Source organism: Musa acuminata, chromosome BXJ1-4 (assembly GCF_036884655.1).
Source record: "Musa acuminata AAA Group cultivar baxijiao chromosome BXJ1-4, Cavendish_Baxijiao_AAA, whole genome shotgun sequence".
In the NCBI taxonomy this organism is placed as follows: domain Eukaryota; kingdom Viridiplantae; phylum Streptophyta; class Magnoliopsida; order Zingiberales; family Musaceae; genus Musa; species Musa acuminata.
Genome location: NC_088330.1, coordinates 26,465,404 through 26,478,991, shown reverse-complemented (window position 1 = coordinate 26,478,991; position 13,588 = coordinate 26,465,404). Strand labels below are relative to the sequence as shown.

Sequence of the window (13,588 nt, the reverse complement as noted above, 5' to 3'; positions counted from 1 at the left end):
GATCCATGGGAAAGATCTTGACAGGTGGGTCCGATAGGGAGCTCATTTATCACTAGTAGAAAGGGATAAGCTCGGGCTCTCTCTCAAACACACTGGAGAGGTGATCATTCTATGCTCAGTCCAAGATCACACGCCCTCTTCCGGTCTGCTTCCTAGCATTGCAATCCCCTCCCTCTCAAATGGAGAAATCTTGCCTGGAGTTGGACATGGAAGAGTGGGAGTTCCTCCCCGATAACAAGGCCTTCCTGGGCTTCAGCCATGACGGTGCCAAAGACGTGCTGCTCAAGGAGCTCATCGTGGACACGAACTACTTCTCAAGCCCTTCCAGAGATGTTGCAGCTCCACTTAGCTCTGATCCAACTGCAGGCGACAACCCAAACGACGAGGCTCCCGACGAAGGATTCAAGGACGTCGGCGTCGTCCCACCGGTGACATCAGCGAACCAGCGTGAAGTCGTACGTCAAGTCTTCTTCAAGAAGCTGAAGGAGAACGAACTCGTCGATATGAAGGTGGCCTCCAACGCCATGGAAGCCATCACGCCTCGCTTGGAACCAGAGCAGAATCAGTTGGGTGAAGAAGGCAAGGAGGGGGCTCCGATGGTGAACGACAAGGATCAAACAGCGTCTGAGATCAAAGGCAAGGCTTGTGGGGATGGCTTTGGGTTCACACTATGGAATTGGAGATTGACAGGCATCGGAGCCTTGTGCTGCGTAGCAGCTGCGACCATCTGCATCTTCATCCTTGGCGGCCGACCGCAGCAGAAGCAGAGGATCCATCTCGGTATCCATGCGGATGATAAGGTAGTGTTCATTGATTTTCCATTAATATCCATTAATTTTAATTCAGTAGCAAAAATATCTCTCTGTTCTTCTCACTTCCAACATGTTAGTTTCTTAATGGCTTTGAGCTTCTACTGTTGATCGCAGAGGATGAAGGCAACAAGGCTAAACGATGCACTGTCATCTCCCACCACCAAGGCACAGGTCTCAGTCGAAGGCCAGTACAATCAATAGTGCTCGATCAACTGCATGTTATCATCAGCATCACTAAACGCATAAAGTCCCTACTTATTTGTACATGGATTGTGGGAGATGAGTAGTAGGAGCAAGTGTGGTGCTAATATATACACAATTTAATGGCTAAAGTTAACAGAGCTTGTTTTGTCTTACGACAAAGACGATGAGAAGAAAACTAAGAAGACGAATCAATTGTCGATGTCCAAAATTAATATCTAGGAATGCATGGTTGGCACTTGAAAGGAGAAGAGAAGGTTGGAAGGTCCACAAAGACAAAGGAGACGTGGTTGGCCATTTAATAAGGAATGCAATCAAACATCGACATGTGAATTAAGAAACAAACGATACATTATTATTATCCTCATCAACCTATTATTAATGTATACATATTACATCAAGAATATACTTACATTAAGAACAGCAAAAACATTACCTTGCACCTACAAATGCCAAGCCATTTTCCATGTAGCCATCAACATAATAAATATGCAATTAATTGAATTGATCATGGAATGGAAGAAAACAAAATGGAATAGAAGAAAAAATTCACATCTAAAACCAGTTTAATGATTTCAATCAACACAAAAGGAAAACTAAAAATACTATCAGTAAATAAATAAATAAATAAATTATATATACATTTATATAGATATAATATAATATAATATATATCAGAAGCCATCTAAGAAAGGAACTACCGAGAGAAATGAGCTCCTTTCCCTCAAAAGGATTCATGTCGCTTTGCGCCTCCGTCTGAACCGTATGCAGATGGCTGTTTCATCCTGCATCCGGTTATTCAAGAGGCTATTCTCGATTAATCATCGTGATTGTAAAGATTCAAAGAAGGACAAGACAATAAGGAGAAAAAGATGTCATTTAGATCGAAGAAGGACGGATACGAGATAGCAAGAAAAGGAAGGGAGGACCATGTCCAAGGCAGCTTGGGGGACACCACATGGAGATCAGTGAAGGAGTCCCCTCAAAAGGCCTGAGAAGGTTTGTAGCAAAGCGCAAACCCATCTCTGTGCGCCCCCTAACTAAGCCGGACGGTACAAGGGCTTTCGCCTCCATACGGCTACTCAAAGAGGCAAATCATCGAGCACCTAAAACACGAAAACAAACAGAGAGAGAGAGAGAGAGAGAGAGAGAGAGAGAGAGAGAGAGAGGCAGCGGTTGAGCAAGGCAGGCGGAGATCAGCATCACGCTAGAGGCTTCACACTAGACGGCTACTAGCAGAGACAAACCATCGAACACATTATACGCAGACGGCCATTAGCAGAGGCAAACCATCGAACACTTTATACACAGACGGAGAGAGGTGGAAGTCACGGAGTCGGAGGCGGCGGAGAAGGTTAGGGTTTAGTTAGGCTACATATATATTTATTGATGGATTGCGTCGGCGCAAGCTGGGCTCGTTAAGATGGCCCAATATCATTGGACCAGAGAGCCCATTCCCCAACCCAATTAGTTGGAGAGTCCCAATTTCGATCAAACCTCCACTTGATCAGACCCCATCACCTTGTAAGATATGCACATGGGATCAGCATTCCCATGTTTTGATCCACTGGATCGATAATGAATGTTGTACTTGGATGATTCCATCCATGAACCATAATGTGTGTGTGTGTGTGTGTGTGTGAGAGAGAGAGAGAGAGAGAGAGAGAGAGTCTTTGTGCATTCCCATTCCACTTTTCAAGTATAAACCACTTTATAATGGACACACAAACAAACACCAATTTCTTGAATGACTTCCACTGTGTCAAACAAAACATAAACTACATCACAATGCTATGGCATTTGCTCTTTTTTCTCTGCAGCCAAAATGCCTCCACAATGTTGGATTCATCAACAAGATTAGAGACATAGTCTTCTCTGCATGATTGCTTCGAGTTCAGATTGGAGAAGGGAAGACCAGTAACAAAACATGACAAGAGTAGATGGAAGCAAATAATATGCCAAGGCAATAATACCACATCTTATTTCATCTACTTCTAACCACAAAAAATAGCTCACAGGATCAATCACCAAGCATGACCACAGACATCCGTACGAATATATTTCTCTCACCAGAGATGACAGATGAGAACAACAAATACAACATCACGACGAAGAATATGAGGCAACATGCCGCTCAGCAGAGGAAGTATCCAAAGAGGAGGGCCGACAGCGAGGCAAGGACGGCAGCAGGCCCAGCGAGCGTTGTGGCGCCGGAGGTGGGGCTGGGGGCAGGAGCCTCGGCAGCGGCGGCTTTCTCGACCAAGGAAGAAGCCATGACGACGGCCAACATGGCCACGGCGAAGAGCCTCAGCTTAGGACCAGCCTCCATCGTCGATAATATTGAAGTTAATGAAGAGAGGAGAAGGCTTAGTTTGTGTGTATAGACTCTCCACAGATCCTCCTGAAGGAAAGAAGAGCAAAGAGAAGAAGGAATGGGTTCATGTGGTGGCGGGGAAGGAGGGTTATATAGGGGTTGGATGACTTCTATTTTGGCGTGTTGTTTTTGTGTGGTTGGAGTTGGAGACCTGACAACGAAAGAACGGGAGGAAGAAGCAGTCAAAGATGAATGGGAAAGGATGTGAATGGTTGAACGAGGTGATGGGCGCACGTTGATGACAGGGTGTGTGCGCGTGAGAGAGAGAGCATACACGGCGGCTGGTTGGCGTGAAGAGGGAGACGTTGAGGGCCATATTGCAGCTGGCGTTGCTTATTTTTCTTGCTGCTTATGTTTTCTTTAGTTTGCTGCAACAGCCAACCCTTGTTATGATTGAATTCTTTCACCTACTATCAATCATACGCTGTCATCACAAGAGTAGATTATTAATCATGAAAATATTGAAAAAAAAACATGTTTAAAATGTTACTTTGATGATTGTTTATCTAAACTTGATACTGTATTTTTTTTGAAAGATGTTAATTAATTTAGTTAGTAAAAATCTTGACAAAGTGGTGAGATTTCCCTTTGGGAAATAAAAAAGACAGTAACTGAAAATAATACATTTTTAAGCAGGTGTCATCCAACACCATTTACCCATTAAATTACTCTACTGGAGATGAAAGTATACATTTTAATACAGAGGAATAATAATACAGTGGTATATATATATATTTTTTTTATTCTGACCTTCCCTTTTTTAGGACATTTGAAACGTTGTCAGTCGAGTGTGTTTTATGGGTTTCAGATTTAAGTAGGATTTTACTTTTATTTTTTTAGATTATCTGAAGAAGAAATATTTTCTACTTTTTAAAACGCATTTTTTAACATCAATTCTTTTTCAAGTATTCCTCTTAAAAATGAGGAATAGATTAAAAAAAAAAAACTAAACCATTCCAAATAAGGTTATAGACTCCGTTTTTTTTCTTTTTTTCTTTCATAATGCTCCGATGAAAGAAAGAAAAAAATAAATAAATTTAAGAAGCATGCAACAAGCAATGAAGCGTGACATATGTTATGGGTTTCACCCTCTAGTGCTAAGTATTTTTGGAGATAGAAGACTTATCTCCATAATTAGGAGACAAACTCGGTTAGGGTTTCATTCTCTCCCGTCTCTTATAGCCGTCGGTAGCTCTCGCCGATGGCAAGATGCTGCCCCCTTTATGTCTGTGAGGATTGTGCTGTTGGAGAAGGTTGATCTATCTCGAGGTGAAGCTTCTATGGGTTTTCCTATTGAGGGGACCGAGGGTGGAAACTCCACTCCGATCATGGGCCTTCCCTTGAACGCGACGAAGGTGTCTTCTTCCCACACGACCACGTTTATCTAATCAGTTGCTTATCGAAGTAAACGCATCCCCTTATTCTTCGGGTAAGAGCGCGACGGAGGCCTCGCATGTGGAAGAGTCCTCTTCCTAGACAACGTTGCTTTCTTCGGATAAAGCTGTGTCGGAATCTTGCAAGCAAAGGTGATGGATCACGGAATCACATCCACAACGAAGAGATCGCCCCCTTCTTCCCAATCTAGTTTGACTAATGGTGATTCCAAGCATTCTCCTTTGGTAGTGGTCTGCTATTCTGATGATCCAGCGATGCATGCAGAAACGACTACGTGCACGATCGCAACTTCTTCTCAGATTCGGAGCGCAATCAATGCTGCTTCCTTCCTCAAGGGCGAATGCATTGCTCCCCGTGCTTTCTTCACGTGAGTGAATCCTTTCCCTTTGCTCATTAGTAAGCAGAGCATAGATAAATCAAGTTTGGATTCCCTTTCCAATCTGCAAGTAAAGATGCATGTAGTTGATTTGCAAATTGCCCCCTCACTCTCTCTGCAAGTAAAGTTGCACGCTAGTGCAATGCAAATCACCCCCTCATCTTTTCTCAACGCTGCTACGGACTCAGATGCTAGAAACAAGGTGAACGCCACACAATCCTCCTCTGTTTCTCATGTTAACAATGTTGGACGGCCTAGAAACAAATCGTGGAGTTCTCTTTTCGCCTCATCTCATTGATCTGAAAATTGCTTTGTCTACCATGAGGATTCGATTTTCTCTAAAGACAATGTTCTTCGGATCAAAGCATTCGAGGAGGAGATTGACGAGGGGGAAGAGCACCAAAAGAACTCTTTGGTTATATATTTTGTCGGGTCACGACCACCTTCTTGTGTTGTTAAGAACCAAGTGAACTCTATTTGGAATCCTATGGGATCTCTCGAAGTTTTTGCTTTTAGAAGTGGGGTTCTTTATTTTTAGATTTGGTAATTAGGATGATCTTACCAGAGTTAGGAATTGGGTATGTGGTATATTCACAATAGATTACTCATCCTTCGTCGTGATCGCGAAGCTCAATTGACAAAAATTAATTTCTCTGCTATCTCCTACGGGTAAAATTCTACAACATATCATTGTTCATGTGGACTCTTAAAGCCCTACGGGTAAAATTCTACAACATATCATTGTTCATGTGGACTCTTAAAGCCCTCGTTATAATAGCAAGTGGTATCAGCAAACCCTTGGTATGGATCTGCTAAAATGCAAAAGAGAGTACATTGATTCCGCTAAAGTCTGCATCGAGGTTCTTGCATGCAAAGAGTTACTTGATTCTATTCAGATCACTCTAAATGATACAAATGATTATAACATTAGGTTGAGTATCACTGGAAGCCCGTATGCTGCTCTTGTTGTAATATTTCTGATCATGTGACAAGGAACTGCACAAAAATAAATACAAAGACTATCTTGATTCCAAAACAATGGTATCAAAATAATGCTGATTCTATTGAATCAAAAGTGTCAACTAATGCATATCCAAATATGATAGGCCCCTCAATAGTTATTAGTAAAATGATAAAGAGAAATAAATGTAAACCGGAAGATCAGCCATTGAAAGGATATAATTCTGTAATTACTTCTAGTCCCTCCCCCCTAAAGGCTTATAGTTTTGTGATATTTAGACCTCTTTCTAGCGCTGAAATATTCATACACAAAGACCGTCGATAGCTGAGTTGGCCCGATTGGTTCATTGCTAAATGTGCAAATCCTTCATGATGACTCCTTCTTGTTGATGGGGGGAGTTGACATGGCCAGCCGGTGTAGAGAGCACGTTCGGGGAGGTGGTTCGTTGGTAGCGACCTGGCTTTGGCATGGTAAAGCCGGGTAGAAGAGTTGGATTTTCTTAGCTATTGAGTCGCTTCCTAGCCGCGTCGATGGTCCTGCATAACTAGTCTGCGTCGGGGGTCTTTTGGCTTGACCTCTCTGATGCTTAAGTCTGCAAAAGATGGAGAGGGAGGAAGACAATAGTACAAGCAGTGTAAATGTGAGGATAGAGGGTTTTTTTCCTGCCCCCTCGTCTTGGTTTGGGGCTTGGTTTTTATACTTGAGCATCGAGTAGTCTAGGTGTGCGTTAGCTAATGCCCCCCCTTACCCAGTATGGTGGAGGCATTAATGAGGGCAACTTGCTGCCATGTGTTCTCTGGCACCTTGGGCGGGCCATTGGGATGCCTTTGGGCCGACTCCCTTGCCGCTTTGGGTTAGGCAGGGAGTGGTCCCTCCATCGGTTGTCTGGAAGGGAAGGTTGGTGAAATCGGGTCATGTTGTCAGTCATTAATACAGAGACATAGCTTTTGCTGAGATGTCGGCCAGGAGGCAGTTGGGGAAACTGGGGCATGTTGCCAGCCATTTGTTAGTTATAGGTGCCATACAAGCCAATCACATGAGTGATAACACCTGTGACACGCTGCGACAATCTCTTTGCTTATTATTATTGACATTTTATCACATATTATTTGGATATATATTATGATGTCTTTGGATCAATCGCTTCTTCCGGCGAGCTTCTAGCGAACTTCCAGCGAACATCCGATGAGCCCTCGGCGATGCTCCGGTAGACTTCCGGCAAACTCTTGGACTTGCAACGATCCACTTGGCGAGTTCCGACGAGCTTCTTTGGCAAGCTCCTGGACTTCTCGAATTTGTTCCCATAGAACCTCCGACGACCGTTCGGACTTCCGTCGAACTCTCGAACCCCCAACGTGATCATGGTTTTGACTCTGGCGCAACTCTTGCTGTATGTCTTACTTCCATCGTAGTTAATCTTGCACATGTAAAACAAACTTTGATCTAGACAATTAATACTAAGCATTAATCAAGTTGTTCGGCATGTCATTGGTCCCTCGACGCTTCGTCCGATTCTTCGGCGCATCGTCCTCTCCTGTGGCCTATTGGCCAATCGGCCAGTTGACTCCACAACTCTGATATCCTTGGCGCAATGTCCGCTCTTCTTGGCCCGATGCCCGAATCCATGGCTCGAAGCTTTCTATCGATACGTCGACCGATCCACCGGCTCGACGAACAATCTTCTGACATGTTCCTCCAGCCCAACATGATTTTTCCTGCTTTAATTGTCTCATCCTGATCGAAGCATCATGCGTCACTCAAAACGTAGATTAAAACATAAACACAATTATCAATTGGTTTCATCATCAAAATACAAGATTCAACAATCTTCCCCTTTTTGATGATGACAACCAATTGATGACGGAGTTAAACTTAACTCTCGGAGTTTAAACAAACTCCCCCTATTAATATGCCATATTGATAGAACCTTGAATTCAAACTGAATTCAAGTTATTGCAATATTCATCATGAATACTTACAACACGTCATCATGAACTTATGCATAAACTTATCCAAAACATCATACTTCTCCCCCTTTGTCATCAACAAAAAGGAGAAGTCCAACTATTCTTATGTTTGAAATATATGTTTAACTCATTGTATGAAAAACATAATATCTAGTTTTATCATCATGCAGTTTTGAAGCTAGAAAATTTAACAAGTGTTCCAATTGAATCTCGTATTTTGATGGTGAAATCAATTGATAATTGTGTTTATGTTTTAATCTGTGTTTTGAGTGACGTAGGATGCTTCGATTAGGATGAGACAATTAAAGCAGGAAAAATCATGTTGGGCCGGAGGAACATGTCAGAAGATTGGACATCGAGCCGGTGGATTGGTCGATGTATCGACAGAAGGCTTCGGGCATCGGGCCAAGAAGAGCGGGTATTGCACCAAGGATATCGGAGTTGCAGAGTCAACTGGCCGATTGGGCAATAGGCCGCAGGAGAGGATGATGCACCGAAGAATCGGACGAAGCGTCGAGGGACCAATGACATGCCGGACAACTTGATTAATGCTTAGTATTAATTGTCTAGATCGAAGTTTGTTTTACATGTGTAGGATTAACTACAATGGAAGTAAGACATGTAGCAGGAGTTGCGCCATAGTCAAGAATATGATTACGTTGGGGGTTCAAGAGTTCGATGGAAGTCCGGACGGTCGTCGGAGGTTCTACGGGAATAAATCCGAGAAGTTCAGGAGCTTGCCAAAGATGCTCATCGGAACTCGCCAAGTGGATCGTCGCAAGTCCAGGAGTTTACCGGAAGTCTGCCGGAGCATCGCCGAAGGTTCGTCGGATGTTCGCCAGAAGTTCGTCGGAAGCTCGCCGAAAGAAGCGATTGATGCACCGGAGCAAGTTGTAGTAAATGTCTTAAGAAATATCGTAGTTAGCATGTAGATTAAGTTAGGAATGAGAGGTGATCCCATTAACTTAATCTGGGGGCAATTGGGCCCTTGACAGACCCAAATTGAGCCGAATGGATCAGCCCATTCGGACCTATATTTCCTGGCCGACGGTGGCACCGCCCAGGAGCTCAAGAAAGTTGGGCGGTGGTACCGCCCGGGCTCAGTCTTCGAGCGAGACTGGGCGATGGTACCGCCCCTGTCAGGCGGTGGTACTGCCCCTGTCAGGCGGTGGTATCGCTTGAGCTCAATCTCCGAGCGAGACTGGACGGTGGTACCGCTCCTGTCAGGCGGTGGTACCGCCTGAGCTCGGTCTCCGAGAGGTAGTACCGCCCAGTTACCCCGGAAATCCGGGAGATGACATTTTTGAGCTCCAAATTCAAACCAGTTTGGGGCCTATATAAACCCCACCCTTTCCTGCATGAAAGGGCACCGAAAGCTTGATCTTACTCTGTGATTTTATAGCTCAAAAGTGTTGTAAAGGCCAAAAGTTCTCCTCCCTCTTTTCTTCTAAGTTTTGATCATTCAAGAGAGGAGTGAAAATTTTGTAAGGGTTGTCTCCTAAGCCCGTCAAAAGGAGTGAAATTATAAAAGGGTGGTTGGCCTTCGCCTATTGAAAGAAGGCCTCTAGTAGACGCCGGTGACCTCGTCGGAGGAGGAAGCCAAAAGTGAATGTAGGTCAAGATTGACTGAACCACTCTAAAATTACGGTGCTCTCTGGTTTGCATTTCTTCTTGCTACTTACCTTACTGCAAATCTCCATATGTGCTTTACTTCCTTAATACTTTTGCTGCACTCCTTTACGAACTCGCTTTCAAGTTAAGTTTCTGAAAATGATTTTACGTCGGAAACGATTTCATTGTATGAACACAGTTTTAATCGTCGAAAATTTTTCGCTGCACTAATTCACCTGCCCCCTCTTAGTGCTCTTGATCCTAACAATTGGTATCAGAGCCTCGTTATTTCTTACTTGGATTAACACCCAAGTGAAATGGCTCTTTTCGGCAACCAAGAGGGTCACTCTCTCATTCGTCCTCCCTTCATTAATGGGACGGACTACACTTATTGGAAAACTCGAATGAGAGTTTTCTTGCTTTCATTGAATCTTGATTTATGGCATATAGTCAAAAACGGATTTGAAATATCTTCTCTTCCAATGAACCATTGGAATGATTTGGAGAAGAAGACGTTTTCTCTAAATGCAAAGGCTATGAATGCCTTATTTTGCGCGTTAGATAAAAATGAATTCAATCGGGTTTTTTTTGTGCGAAATAGCTTTCGACATATGACACACTCTTGAAATCACACACGAAGGCACTTCTAGAGTTAAAGATTTGAAAATCAACTTTTTAATGCATGATTTCGAGCTTTTTCGAATGAAGCCGAGTGAAACCATTGTTGACATGTATACCCGTTTTACGGATGTTGTCAATGGTTTAAAAGCTCTTGGCAAATGTTTCTCGAATTTTGAACTTGTTAGTAAAGTTTTACGATCACTTTCTAAAGCTTGGGAATCAAAAGTAACGATAATACAAGAAACAAAAGATTTAAATATTTTTCCACTTGAAGAACTTATCAGTTCATTGATGACATATGAAATGGTGCGCAATGCATATGATGAATATGATGAACAAAATCACCTTCCAAAGAACAGGAACCAATGACATGTCGGACAACTTGATTAATGCTTAGTATTAATTGTCTAGATCGAAGTTTGTTTTACATATGCAGGATTAACTATGATGGAAGTAAGACATGCAGCAGGAGTTGCGCCGGAGTCAAGACTATGATCACGTTGGGGGTTCGAGAGTTCGATGGAAGTTCGGACGATCATCGGAGGTTCTGCGGGAACAAATCCGAGAAGTCCAGGAGCTTGCCAAAGAAGCTCATCGGAACTCGCCAAGTGGATCATCGCAAGTCTAGGAGTTTGCCGGAAGTCCGCCGGAGCATCGCCGAAGATTCGTCGGATGTTCGCCGGAAGAAGCGATTGACGCACCAGAGCAAGTTGCAGTAAATATCTTAAGAAATATCGTAGTTAGCATGTAGATTAAGTTAGGAATGGGAGGTGATCCCATTAACTTAATATGGGGGCAATTGGGCCCTTGACAGACCTAAATTGGGCCGAATGGATTAGCCCATTCAGACCCAGATTTCCTGGCCGGCGGTGGCACCGCCTAGGAGCTCAGGAAAGCTGGGCGGTACAACCGCCCAGGTCAGGCGGTGGTACCGCCCGGGCTTAGTCTCCGAGCGAGACTGGGCGGTGGTATCGCCCCTATCAGGCGGTGGTACCGCTTGAGCTTGGTCTCCGAGAGGTAGTACCACCCAGTTATGGCGGTAGTGTTAGGATCGAGAGCACTAAGAGGGGGGTAGGGGGGGTGAATTAGTGCAGCGGAAAACTTTCTGCGATTAAAACCGAAAGCTGCATTTGAACGATAGAGACAATTCTGTATGAAAGTACTAAGCAAGGTTAAAGTCAATCTATGCAGGTAGTTTGCAGCTATGATGAAAACCAGAATATCGGCGCAAACTGAAATCCGACGTTCGTACGAAGAAACAGATTTACGTCTAAGTGCTGATTCGTAAATCACTTGATTAGATAAGACGCAGTTTAAGCAGAAGTATAAAGGCAGTGTGATGTTATTGTACAGCTTAAAACGTAAACGCAATCTGCAATAAGATGATCATACGAAAAAGCAGATTTACGTCTAAACGCAGATTTACGTCTAAACGCATATTTACGTCTAAACACAGATTTACGTCTGAATGTTGAAACTCGTTCGTAAAATCGCAGAGGGCAGTAAGCTATTGAAAAGTTTGCAGTAAAGGTAAAATGCTCAAAGGAAATGCAAACCGAGATTTAGAGTGGTTCGGTCAATCTTGACCTACTCCACTTTTGGCTTCCTCCACCGACGAGGTCACCGACGTCAACTAGAGGCCTTCCTTCAATAGGCGAAGGCCAACCACCCTCTTACAGATTCACTCCTTTTGGCGGGCTTAGGAGACAACCCTTACAGAAGTTTTCTCTCCTCTCTTTACAACTCAACCTTTGAAGAACAGAAAGAGGAGAACTAACAGTTTTGAGCTCTAAGAATCACAGAAAGACAGCAAGATTTCGAGTGTGTGTTCTGTGCTTTCAATGCTGAATGGGTGGGGTATTTATAGGCCCTAACCCAGTTCAAATTTGGAGCTCAAATCTGTCAATTCCCGGAATTCCGGGATCAGGCGGTTGCACCTCCTGACTGGGGCGGTTGCACCGCCTGGCAGAGCTCGAAGACTGAGCCTCTGGGCGGTGCCACCTCTGTCAGGGGCGGTTGCACCTCTCTGCCAGAGCTCAAAGACCGAACTCAGGCGGTTGCACCGCCTGACTGGGGAGGTTGCACCGCCTGGCAGAGCTCGAAACTTGAGCTCTGGCGGTGCTACCTCTTGACAGAAGAGGTTGCACCGCCCAGTCTCGCTCGGAGACTGAGCCCGGGGCGGTGCCACCTCTTGGCTGGGGCGGTTGCACCGCCCAGTCTCGCTGGGAGACATAGCCTGGGCGGTGCTACCTCCTGGCTTGGGCGGTTGCACCTCCCACAGCAACCTGGGTCCGAATGGGTTAATCCATTCGGCCCAATTTGATTCTTTCAGGGGCCCAATTGCCCCAAGATTAAGCTAATGGGATCACCTCCCATTTCTAACTTAATCAATGTGCTAACTACGATTATTTCCTAAGACATATTCTGCAGCTTGCTCCGGTGCGTCAATCGCTTCTTCCGGCGAGTTTCCGGCGAACTTCCGTCGATCATCCGACGAACCCTCGATGATCCTCCTGCAGACTTCCGGCAAACTCCTGGACTTGCGACGATCCACTTGGCAAGTTCCGACGAGCTCCTTTGGCAAGCTTCTGGACTTCTCGGATTTGTTCCCGCAGAACCTCCGATGACTGTCCGAACTTCCGTCGAGCTCTCGAACTCCCAACGTGATCATTGTCATGACTCCGGCGCAACTCCTACTGCATGTCTTACTTTCATCGTAGTTAATCCTGCACACTTATCTCAACACACAGATTAGACAAACAAATGACAATTGACTTCATCATCAAAATCCGAGATTCAACAATCTCCCCCTTTTTGATGATGACAATCAATTGATAATGGAGTTAACCTTAACTCCCCCTGTCTATATGCCATACTTCTTGAATTTAAAAACTTTATAAATTCAAGAGACATATTCCCATCATGATTCCTATCATGATGTATCTCTTTGAAGATGATGTCAAGGCTTGACATTCATTTTCAAATATAACAAGTTTGAATGATGGTTATTGTAGCAATTCATCATATTGTAAGATATTGACATGTAAAGCTGTGAAGCAAGATTTTGATATCATTACATGATGTACTCATTTCGAATATTTTAGCACGTGTAGCATTGCATCACATGGTAAGATATCAGCTCGTACGATGCAAATTTTTGTTTGATATCTTGATACAGGGCATATAGCAATGATAGCAATCATATATTACTTGGTGATGCAAGTATGGCCTAATCATAGCAATGATAGCAATCATATATTTCTTGGGGAT

General features: G+C 44.0%; 1 protein-coding gene and 2 non-coding genes across 3 annotated transcripts; 1 reads left to right on the top strand and 2 right to left on the bottom strand.

The window, feature by feature from the left end:
* Positions 1-90: 90 nt before the first annotated feature.
* Positions 91-1,153, top strand: LOC135651233 (uncharacterized). Its single transcript, XM_065171163.1, has 2 exons — positions 91-800; positions 927-1,153. Exons 1-2 carry the CDS (start codon positions 180-182, stop codon positions 1,011-1,013), a joined length of 708 nt encoding a protein of 235 aa, XP_065027235.1. The 5' UTR covers positions 91-179; the 3' UTR covers positions 1,014-1,153.
* A 529-nt stretch (positions 1,154-1,682) lies between these two features.
* Positions 1,683-1,824, bottom strand: LOC135672692 (small nucleolar RNA snoR138). The gene has a single exon (XR_010513051.1). It is a non-coding gene; the product is annotated as a small nucleolar RNA snoR138 (small nucleolar RNA).
* A 117-nt stretch (positions 1,825-1,941) lies between these two features.
* Positions 1,942-2,064, bottom strand: LOC135672736 (small nucleolar RNA U19). Its single transcript, XR_010513091.1, has one exon. It is a non-coding gene; the product is annotated as a small nucleolar RNA U19 (small nucleolar RNA).
* Between the last annotated feature and the right edge of the window lie 11,524 nt (positions 2,065-13,588).